The sequence below is a fragment of the Anguilla anguilla genome, chromosome 10, assembly GCF_013347855.1.
Source record: "Anguilla anguilla isolate fAngAng1 chromosome 10, fAngAng1.pri, whole genome shotgun sequence".
Classification (NCBI taxonomy): domain Eukaryota; kingdom Metazoa; phylum Chordata; class Actinopteri; order Anguilliformes; family Anguillidae; genus Anguilla; species Anguilla anguilla.
The window spans coordinates 48,061,510-48,082,622 of NC_049210.1; the positions used below are offsets into that span (position 1 = coordinate 48,061,510).

Sequence of the window (21,113 nt, forward strand, 5' to 3'; positions counted from 1 at the left end):
GTACAAAACAATCAATGATCAAAGAAAGAATTTCCGCGTTTCAGAACTTCTTTAGTTTTCACACTAGCTACTTTAATCGATTGGGATTAATTGCACGATTGAACCATTTCTACGGAATTTAACACGCAACAGCCGTTTTTTGAGAACTGTTTCAGCTACACTACTCGAGTAGCCTTTTCACAGACCGATCTTTGTCTATGATTTCTGAACACGCGGGTGATTTACACTTAAAATAGCGCATGCTCAGTCGTATGGAGGAGCTATGTTTATGCGCTGGAAAAACCATACGATAATGGCGACGGATAGGCCGTGGTGAGCTAGCTCGCGGCAATAGTCAGAAAATACTGTTTATCCTCTGTTTATTTTAACGAACCCGAGGAAAGTAGTAAACTTTAGAAAGCGGTCGTCGCCAAAATGCAGATCACGTTGAAAACCCTTCAGCAGCAGACATTTAAAATTGACATTGATGGAGAAGAGACGGTGAGAGCTGGGAAACGCACCACGACACGGGGTTGAAAGGGGTGGAGAGGGTTACGAAGTTAGCTATGGTAACGTTAGCTAGCTACCTAGCTCCGACGGCAGTATTTCACTTTAGTCCACTTTCCATTTAAATTTTATGAAATCTCATGTTGTGATCAGTTTAGCTACCCCGAGTTGTCTCTAAGGTTTTGGAAGTATTCAAAAAAGCAGTTTATTTGCTGAGTTCAGCTAACGTTATCTCCATGCTATTTTAGCTAGTCTAGTTCGCTAACGTAGCCTAGCTGGCTAAGTTAGCAAGCTAAAAAGTCTTCAGGAACAAACCAACAGGCCTAGCTAGGCATTGAATTCAGACTAACCAGTTAGCTAGCTATCTTGTTATCGCATAACTAAGCGCATCAACGCAAATGGGTATTAGCTAGATTGCTGTAATATTACACAAATGGACAGGCTGTTTAGCGCTATAGCTAGTCAACCGTCACTGCAGTTGGAAAGGTTTATTGACAGGTGCCTAGCCAGCTAGCAAAATTGTTAGTTAGCCAATTTTCTAACTTGGTTGGTAGCTAAAGAAATTGCCTTGCTCACCAAATACTTAAAGTTGGCTAAGCAATAATACTATTCTAGCTAGCATGTTAGTTCAACCAGTTTTGCATGACTTGCTAGCTATCGACTGTAATGGTGATTTGTAAGGGTAGTTTTGTAGCAGCGAGCTTTCTAGCTTAAATGAAAACCCTGTTCAGACCTGAAAATGCTGGTGAGCTATCCGTGCTGTACGTTAACGTTTGTTATAGTAATTTGGTAATTTATGTAAACTATGAGCATCATGGTTTGCAACGTAGCCAACGTTTGCTAGCTATCTACTATCTGGCTAGGCAGTTCACCTCAGAATTCAGCAAATTTCAATGTTTGTAGTTGCTGAATGGGCCTAAGTTAATGTTTCCTTAGCTTGATATGAAGTACTCTGAATGACTCACCAATAATGTTACTTCGTCTGTTGGGGTTTTCTATGGACGTTCTTTGTGAATTTGGACACAATTCCCTTGACGTTTCTAATTTTCCTAACATTTTCCACAAAGGGACTTCCTCAGAAGGAAGCATATTTGACGCATTTTTGATATTTGGGTAAACATACTTTGAGAAACCCGTGTCGGGGATTTGTGCTCTTGCAGGTGCTGCCTTTGAAATCCTGTCTTTTTTCGTACATTGTATCGACAGAATGCAGTTATCATTACAATCATTAAGAATATGTTTTTAAATTATGAGGGTCACTTTTCAAAAGTGCCATTTTTCATTTTGCTGGTCTTCTGGTGCAAACGGAGCATTTAGTGTGGGGACTCTGGTAGCCCACTTTTGAGCTGCTAGATATTTTATGGGGGCAGGCGGTGGAGGTGCATCAGGAAATAAAAACAACCACATTGGCTTTGGTGCATTCAGTTGTTTTTCATTAATAATTTCATCTAAATTGAATAGTACATTTCTCTCTTTTTTACTGTATTGCTAAGTGTTTTTTCTAAGGGGGTGTATCCTATAGGAAAAAACATTCAGCAACAGCTGGACAAGGCTGTCGCAGTGATGTCATGTCTTCAACAGAGCGATTGCAATTTCTTCGGATTTATCTTTACTGTCTTCACTTTATTAATTAAAAAAAAAAAAAAAACTTATTGCTGATCTCAGATGTGAAACTGCAAGTAGAAACTGTCTAATGTGGAGAGGTATCTTGAAGGCATAGCTGTTCAAGCTGGCTAGGGTTGAGTTCAGTGGTAGCTTTCAAAAATGATTTGAATGATCAGAGTTCAACAAATAAGCAAATTCCAGTGAACTTGGCTTGGTGTTGTGTTTCACGCCGCTGATGGCGGTTAGCGATAATGTGAGCTCTGCAGCGGCTGCCTCAGGCAGTTGCTTTGCTCTAGAGCTGGGAGTCTTTACCTGTCACATGATTCCATAAGCATCTCAATACATGATCTGCTATGCAATGCAGGGAAGATACTTATAAATGCATGGCTTTGATCCCAAGCAGTACAACTTGATCCAGCTCTGGTTAAGTTCAGTTTAGCAGATGTGATACAATTTATTTTAACATGTTCAATTTAACAAGTTGCCTTTGTTGTCAGTAAGGGTGGGACATTTTATGATTTTCTCTACACAGCGACAAGCTGTTTTGTCCTGGCAATTACTTGAGTACCTTTTCATGTGCCTAAAGCCTGCATTGCAGCCCCCAGAGATGCATAGAGGAGTCTCAGAGCATTTCCTCCAGCTTTATCTGACACAGACCCCCAGGACAGGAATGAGTGGACGAGCAACAGACAGCTGCTCACATTCTCTAGCCCACTCAGTTCCCGTCTGGCTCCTTTTATTATTGGCAATGGCAGAAATGAATGTGACTTTTGCCTCCCGTTTCACCTTACCCACTAGAGAGGCGAAGTGGGGTGTGTCTGTGGTTCCAGGATGGTTCTCCATAGACAGTAGGCCAATAGAGATGCATCCCTTACGCCTCTGTGTAGAACCTACAACCGAAACTTTCAACAGGCAAAACTTTCATACCAAAACTTCCAACATGCAAAACATTATAAACATATAATTTAGCATTTTTCAGTTGATGCAGCTGCATGTTAGACACTTGGATCGGTGCATAGGCTCAAAGCAGTGAATCTCTATGCCCCGTCATTGCGTTTTCTTTCAGGAAACAATGTGCAGTTTCATGGAGTGTGTTCCATTCAATTCATTTTTTTGGCCAGTAAAAGGTTGAGCACTCCTTTGTGGCAAAATTACCCATAATCCTCAGTGCGGCCATTCACAAATGGAATGGAAGATTTGCTAATTGGTGCTGCCATTCATTTCTACAAGCATTACAGCTATTGCTTGCACCCGACTAGTCTCTGCTAAAACTGCCTCTGGTGTTATGACTGGCGATGAAAGCAGACCACAGACGTGTCCAATCAGAGCAGCCTAATGAACGTGAGGATTTGTGGGAGTTGACCTCTCAATTCCTGGCAATGACTTTGTTTTGAATAAATCATTTCTCTTTTCTTTTTTTAATAGGTAAAGGCACTAAAGGAAAAAATTGAGAATGAGAAGGGGAAAGATGGTTTTCCAGTGGCAGGACAGAAATTGATATATGCAGGTAAGTTTCATAAGGGTGCATGGAATACGACTAGTAAGCAGGACTTAGGAGTGCTGGGCTTGTTGGTAACAGGGCAAGTACAGTATTCTGTCTTCTTGGAAGGTCAGCCAATCTCAAATGTATGAGCACTGTGATACCTGCTGGAAGGGGGTGGAGAATTAAATTGTTTTGGTCAGGTAAATTCCAATGAAAGTCTAAAGTCTTGCTGCAAAGGGCATGAGAAGTGTTGTAGCTTTTCGAGAAATGAAAGAAATGTTTCTTCATTAACCAACCAATCCTAATAGATTTTTCCTTTTCTGTTTTATCTATCAGGTAAAATCCTTAATGATGACACAGCCCTCAAGGAGTACAAGATTGATGATAAAAACTTTGTGGTGGTCATGGTGACCAAGGTAAGTGAGTGATGTAAATCCAGATAATCTAAAGGGCTTCTTTTTAGGCCTAAAGGCTAATATAATGCTAATAATTCTCTGTCTATTAAACATTTTAATTGTACACAGTTGACCAAAAAGGATCTCCCAATGGCAAGGATCTCCCGATGTATTCTTGTTTGATTTGCGATAGTTCTCGGGCATCTCTTGTCCCAAGATCCATTCTCTAAACAGCTACCCTCTACTACTCGGAGGAAAACGGCAGAATTTCTTTGCATTATTTATTTGGCCGTTGTGTTTAAAAATTTCAGCTTCCCCTGTTTCTAAAATAATGGACATCAGTCATGTCCGTACAATTATGAGGTCATGTGCTTTCTCATCGTGTGTCATGGACTTTTCAGAGGCTGTTGATGTACAAGTTACTGAACTCAGCACTGTTGTCAATGAATACTAATGTTGATGTGATCATTGTCCATTCAAAATCACACACATAAATGCTAATTACCTCTATAATCCTTTGCTATTGATTTCACTCCTATTCAGGCAACTAACATTGGGTCGAAAATGAACACATTGCGTCCTGTGCACTAGTTTGTGTATAGAATGTGTATCTATTGAACATTCATTAATGGAGTCCATTAATGATATTGGAAAGCCAGCCAACAAAAAGCAGTTTTGTTGCTTGAAACATCTGAAATATGAAATTCCTGGTCAGAACGCCATTCTGAGAATGGAAAGGGAAACTGTAATTGCACTCTTCTCTTTTCTGCAGCCTAAAACAGCACCGTCAGCTAGCCAGCCTTCCCCTGCTAGTAGCACAGCCACCCCGTCCCCTGCCCCCGCCGCAACCCCCGCCCCCGCCCCCAGCGCCACCCCGGCTGCCCCAGCTGCCCCTGACACTCCCCTTCCTGACAGCGCCAGCAAGGAGGACCCGCCCTCTGAGGAGAAGGGCTCCACGAGCGCCCCACCTGCCCCCTCACCTGTCAGGTAGGGCACCTGGACTCCCTCCTCCCGTAACGTCACTGGTGCTGCGGGCTCAGTGATGATCATGACCTCGTCCTTCACATCACTTACTGCTGTGTGCGTCTCCCCTTCAGAGCATCCGCCAGAATGAGAGGACATGCCTGTTCCACTGTATTGGCACTAGCATTTAACATGTCTTTACTGAACTGTGGTTTTGTTGTTACTTATTTTTCAGCTCATCAGGCCTGCCGACAAATGCCAACATATTTGAAGAGGCCACGTCTGCACTTGGTAATTATTTGGAATATAAAATACTTATTTAATTACGTGTTCCTCTGAATCACATTATTTACTGCAGTTACCCCAGGAGCTGATCCATCTCCATATCACAGAGGGGATCTGTGTATATGTTGATGCCACTCAGTAATTTTGATATTGCCACTTGATATAGAATTCCACTATAAACACACCACACCACGCGTCCAGTTTTTAAAGCCGTCCATGTGTGTAATTTTGGTGTCTGGTTGAGAGGTTGAGCGGTGTTTGAGAGGTTGAGTGGTGTTTGAGAGTGTTCAGCGGTGGTTGAGCGGTGTTTGAGAGGTTGAGCAGTGGTTGAGCGGTGTTTGAGAGGTTGAGCAGTGGTTGAGCGATGTTTGAGAGGTTGAGCGGTGTTTGAGAGGTTGAGTGGTGTTTGAAAGGTTGAGCAGTGGTTGAGAGGTTGAGCAGTGTTTGAGAGTGTTCAGCGGTGGTTGAGAGGTTGAGCAGTGGTTGAGCGGTGTTTGAGAGGTTGAGCGGTGTTTGAGAGGTTGAGCAGTGGTTGAGCAGTGGTTGAGCGGTGTTTGAGAGGTTGAGCAGTGGTTGAGCGGTGTTTGAGAGGTTGAGCAGTGGTTGAGCGATGTTTGAGAGGTTGAGCGGTGTTTGAGAGGTTGAGCGGTGTTTGAGAGGTTGAGCGGTGTTTGAGAGGTTGAGCGGTGTTTGAGAGGTTGAGCGGTGTTTGAGAGGTTGAGCGGTGTTTGAGAGGTTGAGCGGTGTTTGAGAGGTTGAGCAGTGGTTGAGAGGTTGAGCAGTGGTTGAGCAGTGGTTGAGAGGTTGAGCAGTGTTTGAGAGGTTGAGTGGTGTTTGAGCCCTTCCCCCTCTCCTCAGTGACAGGACAGTCGTATGAGAACATGGTGACGGAGATCATGCTGCTGGGTTACGAGCGGGAGCAGGTGGTCTCTGCGCTCCGGGCCAGTTTCAACAACCCAGACCGAGCCGTGGAGTACCTGCTAATGGTGAGCCTCCGCCGTCCTTACCCAACAGCGCAGCCGGGCCTTATCAGCGCCTTTCATCTTTACACACATAATGTCTTTAGTGGCCTAATAATAAAACCACACTATCCTGTATTCTGTTTGGAAGGTTGTGTTTTTGAGACGATTCTTTGGTTTAAATGATGAGTGTGAGGGTAAATGAAGTTCCTGCTGTGTGCTGCTCCTCAGGGTATCCCCACTGAGAGCGAGAGCCATGCTGTGTCTGAGTCTGTACCTGTGGGTGGAATTACAGCTGCAAGCACAGGGTCCTCTTCCTCCCCCTCCAGCACCACTCCCGCAACACCTGCCTCTGCTACAGGGGGTGAGTCCTACAGACCTACCTGCCTCTGCTACAGGGGGTGAGTCCTACAGGCCTACCTGCCTCTGCTACAGGGGGTGAGTCCTACAGGCCTACCTGCCTCTGCTACAGGGGGTGAGTCATAAAGGCCTACCTGCCTCTGCTACAGGGGGTGAGTCCTACAGGCCTACCTGCCTCTGCTACAGGGGGTGAGTCCTACAGGCCTACCTGCCTCTGCTACAGGGGGTGAGTCCTACAGGCCTACCTGCCTCTGCTACAGGGGGTGAGTCATACAGGCCTACCTGCCTCTGCTACAGGGGGTGAGTCCTACAGGCCTACCTGCCTCTGCTACAGGGGGTGAGTCCTACAGGCCTACCTGCCTCTGCTACAGGGGGTGAGTCCTACAGGCCTACCTGCCTCTGCTACAGGGGGTGAGTCCTACAGGCCTACCTGCCTCTGCTACAGGGGGTGAGTCCTACAGGGCTGTGGACTCACAGGACACTGAGCTCACAGGATGCTGAGCTCTGAGGACCCAGGACGCCGAGCTCTGAGGTCACAGGATGCTAAACTCCTCCTCTCTCCCACTTCAGCCAATCCGCTGGAGTTTCTGCGTAACCAGCCCCAGTTCCAGCAGATGAGACAGATCATCCAGCAGAACCCCTCTTTGCTACCTGCCTTACTACAGCAAATTGGAAGGGAGAACCCACAGTTACTGCAGGTACCCCAGATACCCTTCAGTGTTGCCGACCTTTGACCAAAGCATTGGCATCTATGCTACGTGTATCAGGATGTAGGGATTGAATGAACAGATTCATTCATTCATTCACTGCACATTCTCTGGGCCAGTAGCTACAGCACTATCGATTTTGTCACAGGGTAAAAAGGTTGAGGATTCTTCACCTCATTTTGTTCTTGGTAGTCAATGGCCAGTTGTGCACAGGTTGTTGTCACACATTCCATAAATGTTGTCCTTGTAGCTCTGCTGAGGCATATTGGCTTTAACATCAATCCACATCAGCATACCGGGGCCCAGAAAGGGCTGGGTAAATAAACATGGTGCTCATTTTACCCTCACGGGTCTGTGGAGCCTGTGTATGGCATGGTCACAGGGTCAGAGCTAAAGATCAGGTGCCTCAGAAGTATGATTTAGCTTAACATGGAATTGAAATAGAAATGCAAGTACAACATGAATCAGCCAAAGGGATTTTAAATGACAAGAAACCCCAAAAGCATGTACTAATTTGTAGAATGTTGATTTTGCAGTGCATTTAAAGTAGTTCTACGAAAACTCTCTGAAGTAAGAAAACTACTCATCTGAAGTAAAAGCTTTTCCTTGATCTCACTGGGTCTTCTCTCCACTCTAACCTGCCCCGTTGTGCTTGTGCCCAAGCAAAATAACCATAAAATGAGTGGCTTACTCTCTCATTCCACCCAGCAAATCAGCAGCCACCAGGAGCAGTTCATTCAGATGCTGAATGAGCCGTCCCAGGAGGGAGGGGGGCAGAGCGGTGGGGAGGGGGTGTCCGAGGCAGGCGGGGGGCAGATGAACTACATTCAGGTGACCCCCCAGGAGAAAGAAGCCATCGAGAGGGTAGGCCTTTCTGGGTCATCTTCTGCCCAAATTCCATAATTACAATCCTCTGTATTGTTTTGCGTGGCCTTTGTTTCTGTGGCAAACATTTTCTATTTGCCTCAATTTACTATTTAAAAAAAAAAAATAATAATTAATCGGGAAAAACTTTTGTACTTAAATGCTAGTTTTGGAAAAATGAGTTTTGTTTGCAGTCATCAGACTGAGTGAGCCTGTCTTAAGAGTACTCCATGAATCAGAATCACAGCTGCACTGAGCAGAATTTAATACCCATTTAATACCAGACTTTAATACCGATTTCTCTGCCTTTCTCCCCACATTTAGCTAAAAGCGCTAGGATTCCCGGAAGGGCTCGTTATACAGGCGTACTTTGCCTGTGAGAAGAACGAGAACTTGGCGGCCAACTTCCTTTTACAACAGAACTTTGATGATGATTAAAAGGGAGTTTAATAAAATGTATTCAATGATTGTTCTTTTTTTGATTATAACATATTGGGAGACATGGGCCTTTACTTTTCTTAGATTTTACTGCAATGTATTTTCATGGTAACACTGGATTAACATCTTTATGCAAGAACTGAACTGTTTGGGAGTACCCTCGATAGTTTATTCAGTAAAATGCCTTCCTTCATCCCGACTTGTGCAACCCGTTTCTCTTTTTCTTATATTTGCAAAAAAACAAACAAAAAAACATTTTTCAGGAAGAAATAAATATGCTTTTATTGGTCACTTTAGTATGTCTCACAAATTTTCAAGTGGGTGGGAAAGTAAAATTTGGAAGGTTCTTATATTTTCTTATATCAGTATTCCTGTTAACAATATATTTTCTTTTTGTTTAAACGGTAGAGGACCCAGTGCTGTTTAAATCTATTTTAAAGTACAGTAAAAAATTTGAAAACCAAATGTTTTTGCAATGAATTTGTTTTGAAACTTGCAAGAGTTTACTGGATGCGTAGTGCTTGTTATTAGCACTGAACTGTGAAATGGCAGCCTGGTGAAAGTAAGGTAATGGATTTAGGTTTTTTTTTTCTCTATAAAACTACCAGTACCCATAAGACTGCCCTTCTCATAATACTTCAGACGGTAGTTACCCAGCTAGTTAAGTTAAAAATATATCTTAAAAAAAGAAACTTCTTCACATTAACATAACTAAATAGTAATTTAAATATAGTGTAGTATAACGTATGTCCTCATGGTGGCAATATAGCCATGGTTTGTCACGGTCTTTCACAAAAGCTTGACTGAACTTTAGTATTGTAAAGCCAAAGTAGAAGCTGAAGTAGATGGTTTTAATCTTAATGCCTGAAGTATATATGAACAATGGCTTTTGAATCAGAAAGCATACCGGTGACATGCAGAGATGTCCTGCACCATTTACAGCACAGCAGATACAGCAGTATGCAATGGCAGCAAGCATTCAGGATTCATTCTGAATAAAACATCAATAAGTACATTCACAACACCTGGAAATACTCAGACTGTACTACAACTGCAATTACTACTTCATCAGCAGATCATTTACTACAGGACTAAGGGTAGATGGGTAATGGGAAGATGCCACTACATCTGAAGGTCATGTCATGTCTGCTGCATATATGGCTGATGTGCTGCTGGCTGCAGGGTGTACTGTGTGATGTTCTTACCTGTGGGCTGTTCTTACCTGTGTGATGTTCTTACCTGTGGGCTGTTCTTACCTGTGGGGGTGTTTTCAGCTATTCAGCACCAGGGAAAATTATGGAAGCTTTTCTCGCTCTTCTCTCCAAGGTAGGGTTGCCAGCTGTCCGGTTTTCAAATTATTTGTACAGGTCCATTAAGTGTGATTCGCCCCCTGGTCCGCGAGAGGGTCCCGATGACGATAGCAACGAGACTCGGGTAAATGTGCGTAGCTACTGGTGCTAGCGAGGTTAGCCAGATTAAGGGCCTGTGCAATTCAATCAAAGCACTGGGAATAAACAAGTAATGCAGTAAATAATGCAGTAATTTGCCAGTACTAATGAGTTAGGAGGAGCGATCAGCAGTAATTTAACATTAAAATCTTCCTGGGGTTGAGTTTTCCATATAATAAATCGGTAATTCAGGTATTTGGTGGTAATAACATTCTGATGTGTTGAATGATATAGGAAAGATTTCAGAAGACTGAAGGAACCAGTTTTCTGATGAAGAAAAATGATTTATTTGCATCAATCATTATTAAAGTGAAAAAAATACCTCCTTTATAAGTGTAGGAGGCTGCTGATTATGATGTACCATTAAATGAAGCAAATAGTAAATTTTTATAAGTGATTTTCATCAGAGACATTTTAAAAGAATACAAACCTTAAAAAATGTTTTATTTACAAATGTACAAAAACATAATATATACATTACATAATTTGTCTGTGAACAAAACCTTTGTTCAGAGTTTTTTTTATGTGTTTCACTCGGTGACTGAAGTTATTGCACTTTGCGCCACAGTGCAGTGGAGCTGTCGTTCTGAAGCAGGGTGTGAACGTCAGGAAGGGCCCCAGACTGCAGGACTTAGCGCCCTCTGCCCAAACAGCCACCCCAAGCCCCGCAAACCACATCTGTGGCCTCTACAGCCAGTTACTGGCTGAAAAGGATCACTTTTTTGATGTCATTTCAGTTTTATTGTATGTTAAAATTTTCACAGACTGTTTATGTGCACAATGAAGGATATTTTAGATAGTTACAGAAGTCTCTGATTATGTGAAGTCTTTAAAATGGCTGCAGGATCATTTGGGAGCAAAATGGACAAAAGCAAGAAAACGCACAACAAGCAACTACAAATCAGCCTCCAGATGACCTGATTAAATATCTGTTCATACTGGAAACATACTGAGCAAGCTGCTTTGGAGTTGCTGGATGGGAGCTGTCTTTAGAATACAACCCCCCCCAAAATGATCTTGCTTTTTACCACTAACTCTGAGTAGCCAAGATGGGAGGTGGCCCACCCTAGCCCTAACCCCCCCCCCCCCCCCCAAAAAAAAAGACAATAGTATCCAAACTAGCCTACATTGCACATATAACTTGTCTGGCCCAATTAAAAACATACACTAAAATGGAAATAATATATTTTTAAAATATATTTAATCAGCTGCTGTAGCACATCAAAACCTACAGGCACTGTGGCCCTTCAGCCCTGGAGTCAGTAAAACATGTTAAAATTGCTTCCATTCGTCCTTTGGTACTTTTAAATACATTTTAAATCACTGAGAGCAATCCAATAACTGAAAAATATCTTCAGTACCTGAAATAAAAAAAAATAAATAAAGAATAATGGTTGGCAGGAAGAATATAAAAATATATGTATAATATAAAATGTCTAACAGTGTTCTTGGGAAGGCAAATGGCATGTTGCTGGTGAAAGGTCCCTATTCTTTTAGCAATCATCTGTCACAACTTTTCCCTGATTTTCATATATTTCCAGTCTTATTTTGGCACCTGGTCCACCAAGTCTTGTCAGTGAAAATTCCAGTTTAGTCCTGTAGATCGTGAGATCAAATATGTAACAGCCAGCATCTGAGAGATCTTGGGCTGGTTCCAGTTCATTGGGAAGTGCTGCAGTTGTATGCGGTTCGAGCCCGAGTGAACGGTTCTTTGCTGTGGAAGTCACAGCGTGTCGTGCAGTATGCTGACTGCTCAAAGGCAGCGCGGTTTGGACGAGCGAGCGCTTGCTTTCCCTCGGCTCAGTCTGGTCTCATAAATGGCGCTTCATGTGTAGAGCGAGGTGGTCTGACCTGGAAAAGGCCCGGTCACACTTCTGACACTGAAAGGGCCGGTGCCCTGTGTGTTTCCTGTAGTGACGGGTCAGCTCGTCCGACCGGGCAAACTTCCAGCCACATCCCTCCCAGTCACAGTGATATGGCTTCTCCCCTAAAGCGCAAACACCACAAAGCATTTTAATGGCATTCTCTAGTAAAATTAACCTTCATCACGGAATGGCAGTCTCTCCTGTGCCATGTATGAAAAGTAATCTCCAGCATTACTCTTCTGTAGAAATAACAGTTTGAACATCTTCTCTAGTCTCTTTCAAGAAGAGTAAATAAGTCATATGATACAAGAATGTCCAGCTAGCAAAGAAACAATACTGTAACATACTGTAACTGTGACTTGTAAAGTATAGAGATATAATGTACTATAGGGATGTGACATAGCTAATGTGTTGTAGTCTGTAACTCAGACTGTTTTGATCCTGTAATACGGGGTTTCCCTCGTTATCCCCAGGGGCGCCAGGGCTGAATTCTTATCCCCAGCGACGCCAGGGCTGAATTCTTATCCCCAGCGGTGCCAGGGCTGAATTCTTATCCCCAGTGGTGCCAGGGCTGAATTCTTATCCCCAGCGGTGCCAGGGCTGAATTCTTGTGCTGAACATCAGAAAAAAGTTGCGCAGAAATACCCACTCAGTTCTGCCATGGAGGCGGCTCAGCACACAGACTTCACCCTACATCTGTCTGAGAAATACGGCCATTGCCTGTCCAGCAGAAACAGCTTGCACCCCCCCGCCCCCCCACCTGCGGCCCAGGTGAGTTTAAACATTTTCTACAGAAGGCTAGCTAGCAACAGTGCAATAATCTCAGAAAATTAATACTGTTGTAACGTTAACAGTACTTGTGTAAATTGCTGGATTGTGTATTATCACTGAAAATATTTGGTTAGATTATTTGTTACGGCAGTAGGCTGCAGCTGGTTTGTAAATGCCAGATAGTAAAATGTATTTGGACAGCTTCAGCTAAAATTAGGATTAGCCTACAACGCCGCCAGAATCTCCCAGAATAACCGCAGTAAATCACTTGCTTATTTAAACGCCAGTTTGGAATTCTGCACAAGGCTGAGAGGTCCACCAATGTTAAATAAATGGAGATCATTTTGACAATACTTTAAAAACCATCATATATAGTTTAGAAAGATACAAGCAAATAGGTGTTCAATAAATTCACCAGAGAGATATCTCGCATGACTAGTTTACGAACTGTATTATTATTCAGTTTATTTCAGACATAAGTATTACTTATTAACAGGCCAGCAATGAACATGGTGGAAATTGTGCTGTTTATTTTGGTCAATTGTAATTTGTTTATTAATTCATCAGTAATAAATCAAGACAGACTTGCCAAACAAGCTGCATGATATAAGTGCAACAGGCTGAATTATTAACAACATTAGCATATAGGTGTCATATGCTACTATTCTTGCATGCTGCTGCAGCCAAACCAGTCGTGTAGTGGTGACATAGCATGTTCACTCCAAAGGCTCCAGTACATTTTAAAGTTGAACATTTCAAAAATGTAAAAATAAAAAAATAAGTTCAGTGAATTCCAAGATTAACAGTCAATTTTGATCAAATTAAAAAACCTCTTTAAACGTTTTGGCTCTCCAAACTTAAAACCACAGCCGTAATCTAACAGCAGATGCTAAGAAGCCTAGATACAGTGAAGCAAACAAGACAAGCGACAGGGCACGTTCAAATGGCAATTTAAATCAGTAAATCCGCTTTACAAATTAAATATTCGTATATATATATATATCTATATATATTTATATATATATCTGTCTCGATTTATTACTGATGAATTAATACAAACAAATTACAATTGACCAAAATAAACAGCACAATTTCCTCCATGTTCATTGCTGGCCTGTAAATAAGTAATACTTATGTCTGAAATAAACAAACTAATAGTTTACAAACTGTAAAAAAAATAAAATAAATTAAAAAAAAAAAAAGAGACTTTTGTGCATTTTGGAAAGCTTACCTGTGTGTGTTCTGTGGTGTGCCTTGAGGTGGGAACTCTTGGTGTAGGTTTTTCCACAGCCAGCATAGTCACACGTGTGGGTGGCAATCCTTTTCCTGGGCCAGGAACGGCGTCCACGTTTGGGCTTGGGTTCCTCCGCCAGGCAGCTCCCTGGTGTCAGGAGCTCTGTGAGTGAAGCAGGACGATGAGCACCACCATGGGAAACAAATCTCAAATATTTACTCATCTTCAGAAACACGGAGACAGGACTGACCTTGATAGTGCAGGGATGCAGTGCACCTTTCCTGCTGCAGTGAAGCATACTCAGCAGGTGAAGAGTATCCTCGTGGAACAGGCAAAGACGGGGGCCCTAAGGGCTGAGGGGAGGTCTGCCGTTCTCTTCGCAGACCATCCTCTCCAGACAGAAGGCTGGTTTCCATGAATCCGTGTGGGTCTCGGAGGAGTCTTCGGCCGGTCCTAGGGCTGGAGCTGACGGTAAGCTGGCCGTCTGCTGGCTGGATGTCGGTACGAGTGATGGAGCTTTCCTGTTTTATCTGCGGGCAGGTGAAGGGCAGAGTGAGGTCTACCCCATCACTGCTTTTACTGACACTTATGCCCTGGCTGTAGTCTGCCAAGTCCATGGTAGTCTTCACCACAAACTTCCCCTGTAGACTTGTAGACTGCAGGAACACAGGGTCCAGGTCAGGCCTCAACAGCTCCGCCACAAAGCCACCAGAAGGGGACACATCACTGATGTCCGGAATGGCGTACAAGACGTCCCCGGCAGTGCTCTGGGGGGAGGGGAGCTGGTAGGGGAAGGACCCAGGAGAAGGGGGCAGATTTTGGGAGTTGCTGGTCAGGGTATCCTGTGGCTGCATGGTATTGGACAGTATAAAGTCATAATCCAGAAGATCCAGGTCTTCTGGCTCCTTCTTGGCCGTGGCAGTGGGGAGGTCTGCACAGCCACTGTCTTTGGGCAGAAAGGACCTCTTTAGGCAGGACAGGTCTTCCTTCTGTCTCTGCAGAGAAAAAGCAGACAGGACTCTAAACTCGAAATACTCTAAACACTATGACACCAAGTGACAATGGTTACAACAAAATTACATTAATTAAAACAGCTCAGAAGTTCAATAATATTGGTTGTTTATTTTCATTAGGAGATCTAAAGAGTCAGTGAAAAGGCAAACGCATGTGACTTCAATTTGCATTCATTCTTTATAATAACCTGCATATCATTATGAATGAAATACATTTCAGGTGAAGCAACACTGATTCCAATGGTTATCACACACCCTTCATAATATAATGAAACATTCTGAAAAATACACGCGTTTGCTTCTAGACAACTATATGTAACCGGTACATTTCCAAATACATTCATTATATATATATATATATATATGAAACAAGCGCAATTCCTGGGATATACCAACTCTAGAAAATGTGTTACTTGGGACACCAGAAACAGTCACAAAGACTACAGGATACTGTTAAATATCCCCTTGTCAATAGTAAAAGAAATCTAGCCCACGCCCTTAGTGCGGCAAACTACAAGAGCAGGTCTGAGGAATAGTGTAACCCTCTCGACCAAAGGAATTCACACAGCATGGGGATGAACGTTTCCAGATTCCAGACCTTCACAAATTTACTTTTTTAGCCTTACAATTATGAACACAAATCTTAATTTCACTGACACTACAAAATTCCATGTCGCCTTCTGTATCCTCACCGAACTAGCCGTGCCCGTTTCCATCGGCTTATCCTTGACACCGGGGCCACTAGCAAAGGTAGATAAAGATGGCAAAAGCATTCCACTTAAAGCCATATCGAAGTCGCTCGGTGATTGTCGTCAAGACCTTGGAAGAGACTGTAAATCCTGGTCTGAATTAAAAAAATTAAAAAGCAAAATGAAGTTAGAATCTGCGGGGTGAAACGGCCAGCTTGCTAGCAAAATAAAAGAATCACAATATTTCTTTCGGAAACCAGCCAAAGGGAAAACACATCTCGTCTACGAACATTTCATATTAGCTTGATAAATTTCAGACGGGTTTCTTCAGTGCAACACCGCACCGCCTGTCTTGCATGGATTGCAGCTAGGTTTCAAGGCGCTTTTCCCAGTCTTGTCACGCCTAGTTGCGCCTGGTGTACGCCCGTGCCCTGCGTGCACGCGGCACATGGAGCATTAAAAACTGCAGTGAAGCGGTGGAACGCTGATGCAAATGCATTAGCAAAGAAGCAAGCGGCGGGGATTCCCTCCTTTCGCTGGTCGCGCGGCTGCCATAGGGAGCCTAGTCTTGTTTGTCCGCGTGAGACTGTAGTGACAGACAGCGCGAGGAGGGCTTTCCCAGCTTCTTTAAATCATATTTAATGGTCACGCCTTCTTGTCTCCCAGCAACAGGCAAAAACACCAACTGCAATAGCTTTTTGTAGGGTGCAGCTCAGTGAGACAGCGCCTTGGCGGTAGGTTTGTAGAGTCGAAAAAAAGACAAGAAGAAAGAGGCCAATGACGTTTCTTGTTACTGTTTGTGTCCAAACAGAACGATAGCAACAAGAGGGGCCCTCTTTTGTGCTAGAGTATTTTACATTTCTTTTTAACGTGAAAGAACAGGATTTCTGGTCACAATTATATGGGCACAATTATATGGGCATAAATAGGATTGAGATTAAACAACTGTACAAAATCATGTTGCAATTGTGTTGTCCCTGTTTTATTATAAGAAATATATTAATACGGACCACAGTCATAAAGATTCTAAAGGGAACACAGTGAACTGTATTTTATAATTATTTGCAAAAAAACAAACTTGTCAGACAAATCAATGTCAGTGTTCAACTTCACCCAAACCCATGTGCGGATGTTCCCAGCACCAGTGAACCACTGCAGTACTGCACTGTGTACTGTACCCAGCACCAGTGAACCGCTGCAGTACTGCACTGTGTACTGTACCCAGCACCAGTGAACCGCTGCAGTACTGCACTGTGTATTGTACCCAGCACCAGTGAACCGCTGCAGTACTGCACTGTGTATCGTACCCAACACCAGTGAACCGCTGCAGTACTGCACTGTGTACTGTACCCAGCACCAGTGAACCGCTGCAGTACTGCACTGTGTATCGTACTCAACACCAGTGACACTCCACGCGGTGTGTTGGTGTGTCGTTGCCTTATACAAATTCACATTTGCATTCTTCTCTTCCAGCAAGGGGATTATACACTGGCAAGAATTTTAAGGAATATGTGCTGCTGACTATTTCAATGCATACGATTAATGCATAAGTTATTGTATTAAAGTGGAAATTGGCATTTAAAACTCAATCAACTGGCTAAATTATGACTTGCTACACTAGGTTGTTAATATTCCTTATTTAGTTCTATTTTAGAGAATGGAATTGTCCTTGATTCCAAGCACTGTTCTTAGCATTATTGCTTTCTATGCTAATGTCTTATCACAAAACTGACAACAGTGGTTTTAGAGCAAAAATAGAATCAACCTGACGCCTGGCTGTGTTTTATTTTCACGATGGCTTTGCGTGGGAATTGGCCCACATTTACATGAAGTGTTGTATGATTTTGCAATCCATGAAAATGAACCTTTCCTTCATACGATTCACACCAATTCTAAAATGCAAATTCTACTCATTTTACAGGATTCTCAAATTAGTTGAGCAGGTCAGATAAGGTATAACAACGGCAATGTTAAAGCAAACCTGTGGAGTTTCTGATGACAGGGACTTTCTACTCTTGTGTTTTACTCCATAAACCTCTCCTTCGGTCACGCTAGCTTTCCTGTAGTGCTGTGTGCTCTGTGTGTGTAAAACAGGGAGAGCTCATCACAACGAATGCATTGTAGCATAGTTGTGGGTGATTGAGCGGTCACTCTGCAATCACAGCTGGTTTTTCAAAACTGCTGAATGGGAGGATTGTAAAAAAAATATTGACAAATGGACACAACCAAATGCAACAGTCCAATCCATTAAATAATCACAAATGTTATTAACCTTCAGACTCAATTTCCAGTAAATTAGGCAGTGGTACTTTTCTTAGGAGAAGGTTTTCATACCAAAATTCATTTAACCCAAAGGTAGTTTGATTCATTTAAAAATGTGAGTTCATGTCTCAATCCCAACTACACACTGAAAACCCAGACCTGAGTTCCTCTGGACAATGCCGTCTCTAAACAAGCTGAAAGCCCAAACTCTGATTTGGTTCCTCTTTAACGGTGCTCATGTGAAAGCTAAACAGAGTGAGTAAACTGGTGATGACATGGCTAAGGTGAAAGCCAAAGCCGTGTCCAATCAGCAGTAAGCAGGTGAGAAGCATTAACACGCCAGTTAAATGCCTGTTTTCCTCAGCAGGTGACATGACTGCAGAAAAGCTTACAGGAGACAGGAGTCTACACAATGTTCAGCAAAGCAGACAGGCTTCACCTGAATCATGGGGCAATACTGCACAGTGAGAGGTCCATACCTGCTGGTCTGTCCTAGTGTTCAGAACATGTGTTTTGTAGTTACACAAAAAAAATAGCAGATGTAACATTACAGGATGTGGACACGCCTAACGAACCACAGTACGGATTGCATAGTGTGATGCAAGACCAACAAAAAACAGTGAAAGAGAAAGGGTTATACATGGTGCTGAGAGCCAAACAAAATGTTTGGACATGAGCACAGAGACCACCTTAAGCAATAGAATAGCACAGCAGAAGCTGCAATAGAATAGCACAGCGGAAATTTCATACGGTTGCAAAAGGAATGACACACATACATTTTTGTATGAATTAGAATAACAACAAAACTGATAACACAGTGCATTAAGTTTGCTAAATATTAATTTCAATTCTAAATATTTTTGAATATCAACTGGCACAAACAGTCGCAGATTTGTTTGAAAAATAGGAATTTCTTATCAAAGTCCTTTTTAAATTTGTGTTGATTGTATAGATATGTTTAGAAATAAAAACAACCCCACAGCTTTAAAAGGAACCATACATGCTTCTTATAGATAATGACTGTGAGAAGAAGCAAGAGCACTCCATCTGGTATGAGCTGGAGACACACTTTTTGCAATGTTTACGACTGCTGGTCCAGGCCAGAGCTGCAGGACTCCAGTACTGCCGTTATGCTGCTCATGCTGCTCACGCTGCTCATGCTGCTCATGCTGCTCACGCTAAGGCTCTGTAGCAGAGTGAGCTCATGCTGCTCATGCTGCTCACGCTGCTCATGCTAAGGCTCTGTAGTGCAGTGAGCTCATGCTGCTCATGCTGCTCATGCTAAGGCTCTGTAGTGCAGTGAGCTCATGCTGCTCATGCTGCTCACGCTGCTCATGCTAAGGCTCTGTAGTGCAGTGAGCTCATGCTACTCATGCTAAGGCTCTGTAGTGCAGTGAGCTCATGCTACTCATGCTAAGGCTCTGTAGTGCAGTGAGCTCATGCTGCTCATGCTGCTCACGCTGCTCATGCTGCTCATGCTGCTCATGCTGCTCATGCTAAGGCTCTGTTACAGTGTGAGCTCATGCTGCTCATGCTGCTCATGCTAAGGCTCTGTTACAGTGTGAGCTCATGCTGCTCATGCTGCTCATGCTAAGGCTCTGTAGCAGACTGAGATCATGCTGAATCGCCAGCTGCTTTGCTTCTGCCTGCTGTGGGATTCCTCAGCAGCCTTAAATATGCCAGTTATTTTTAACTCATAGCGTAATCGCGGAAAGCCGTCCCCCTTTGCTACAATGTTTCCCTTCAGTCAGGAGGGGAAACGGACAGGAGCCGTGCTTCCTGGTCACATGGTACAGCCCAGTCAGAGGGGTAGGGGGACGGCGTCACCGTTCTCTCCCAGTGCAACGCCCTCAACAAAGCCCCAGACAGGACCGGCGATGCTAATCAACAGCTTGTACGTCAGGAGCGAATCACACAGCGCAGGCTGAGATTGCTGGTGGTCATTTGGGGGTGGGGGGGGGGGGGGTGGGGGGTGGGGGGTGGGCGGTGAGAGGAGAGTACAGCACATCAGCAGGCAAGAAGCTGCATGATGTCAGCAAGCCCGTGAGGATTAGAAAGCTCTAGAAGCACAGTGCTCACATGGTGTATGACAGCACGTCTCTCACACGCAGCAGACCTTCATCCCTGGTCATGAGCTCAGAACATTTCTGTTTTTTTCTCTTAAAGCTAAACAAACTGTATCCTTACCACACCACCAAAAAGAGGAATGAGAGCTATTTTGAGTTCTAAAATGTGAAAAGAATTGGTTATGTGAAGGTGGATATTTTTAATCACATATCACATATTCTGTGTTGTTCATCATTTCTACTGAAGTCCTTACATTTCACGGCAATGAAATGGGCAAGAAAAGATATTACATTACATATATATTACTATACATTACCACAACCCACCACCTCTGTAAAATATACTTTAAATGGTTTGTCGTTCTGTCAATGAAGATTCTATTTTTATTATATATGTATATATATATATATGTGTGTGTGTGTGTTTGTGTGTGTAATCAAACAATTCACATGTGGTTAAAGTGCAGATTCTCTGTTATTAAAAGGATGTGTCAGTGCAGTCAAGGTGGTGACTGACTGCTGTATTGACACAAAGATGCCATAGGAGTATTATATTCAAAATATTTTGTGATTTCTCATCATTTCATGTACTGAGGGTACCTCAAATGCTGAGGGTAATGTTACTGCCCATATAGCAACTGGCCCACTTAATTAATTCACCAATGAATCATTGCGGTTATACAGCTATTATTTAATGAGGTTTTACATTCGTACAGCATTTGTATATGACAGATGTACAAAAATAATTAAATTACATGTTTGACTCAGATACAGCACATCCATAAAAAGCCAAAAGGTTTTTGTTGTAATTACTGACAATGGCCTCACAACTGAAGTTTATCTTGGGAGGGATCAGCATTGCATAGCAGTTTCATTCTGATACCTGCTGTGATAGAGAGATTGCTGACCTGTGGATGCAGTTCCCTCCACCTTCCACCTGCTTCCTGGAACTGCTCAAAGATGGCACAGCGTGCAGCAGATCCTAGCTTATTTAGCATGTACATACAAAACCTAATAAGATTTGAGAGTATGGCAGACAACAGTAAATAAATGAGCAAGTGAATATCATTCACCTGGGGTAGGTCAATGCATTTTTAGTCACATGTAAAAAGGTACTGATGCATGGAGTCTGCGTTGTATACTGAGTGTGATTCTGAAGGCTACTTCTGCAGGCAATTTGCCCTTGAATCTGAGAGTAATAAAATGAGTACAATGGGAGC

General features: G+C 43.0%; 2 protein-coding genes across 4 annotated transcripts; one reads left to right on the plus strand and one right to left on the minus strand.

The window, feature by feature from the left end:
* Positions 1-246: 246 nt before the first annotated feature.
* Positions 247-9,010, plus strand: LOC118206153 (UV excision repair protein RAD23 homolog B-like). Its single transcript, XM_035378412.1, has 10 exons — positions 247-480; positions 3,517-3,598; positions 3,911-3,990; positions 4,742-4,956; positions 5,168-5,223; positions 6,076-6,203; positions 6,408-6,540; positions 7,107-7,234; positions 7,952-8,107; positions 8,432-9,010. The coding sequence occupies exons 1-10, from the start codon at positions 415-417 to the stop codon at positions 8,543-8,545; spliced, it is 1,158 nt and encodes a 385-aa protein (XP_035234303.1). The 5' UTR covers positions 247-414; the 3' UTR covers positions 8,546-9,010.
* Positions 9,011-11,080: 2,070 nt separating this feature from the next.
* On the minus strand, positions 11,081-16,320 carry LOC118206152 (Krueppel-like factor 4). Of its 3 annotated transcripts, XM_035378410.1 has the most exons (5): positions 15,856-16,319; positions 15,569-15,720; positions 14,114-14,858; positions 13,861-14,025; positions 11,081-11,980 (listed from the first exon to the last, which is right to left on the minus strand). In XM_035378410.1, the coding sequence occupies exons 2-5, from the start codon at positions 15,662-15,664 to the stop codon at positions 11,805-11,807; spliced, it is 1,182 nt and encodes a 393-aa protein (XP_035234301.1). In that variant the 5' UTR covers positions 15,665-15,720; positions 15,856-16,319; the 3' UTR covers positions 11,081-11,804. The 3 variants fall into 3 exon arrangements, with proteins under 3 accessions (XP_035234301.1, XP_035234302.1, XP_035234300.1); XM_035378411.1 differs by having other exon boundaries at positions 11,081-11,354; positions 15,569-16,320; XM_035378409.1 differs by having other exon boundaries at positions 15,569-16,319.
* Between the last annotated feature and the right edge of the window lie 4,793 nt (positions 16,321-21,113).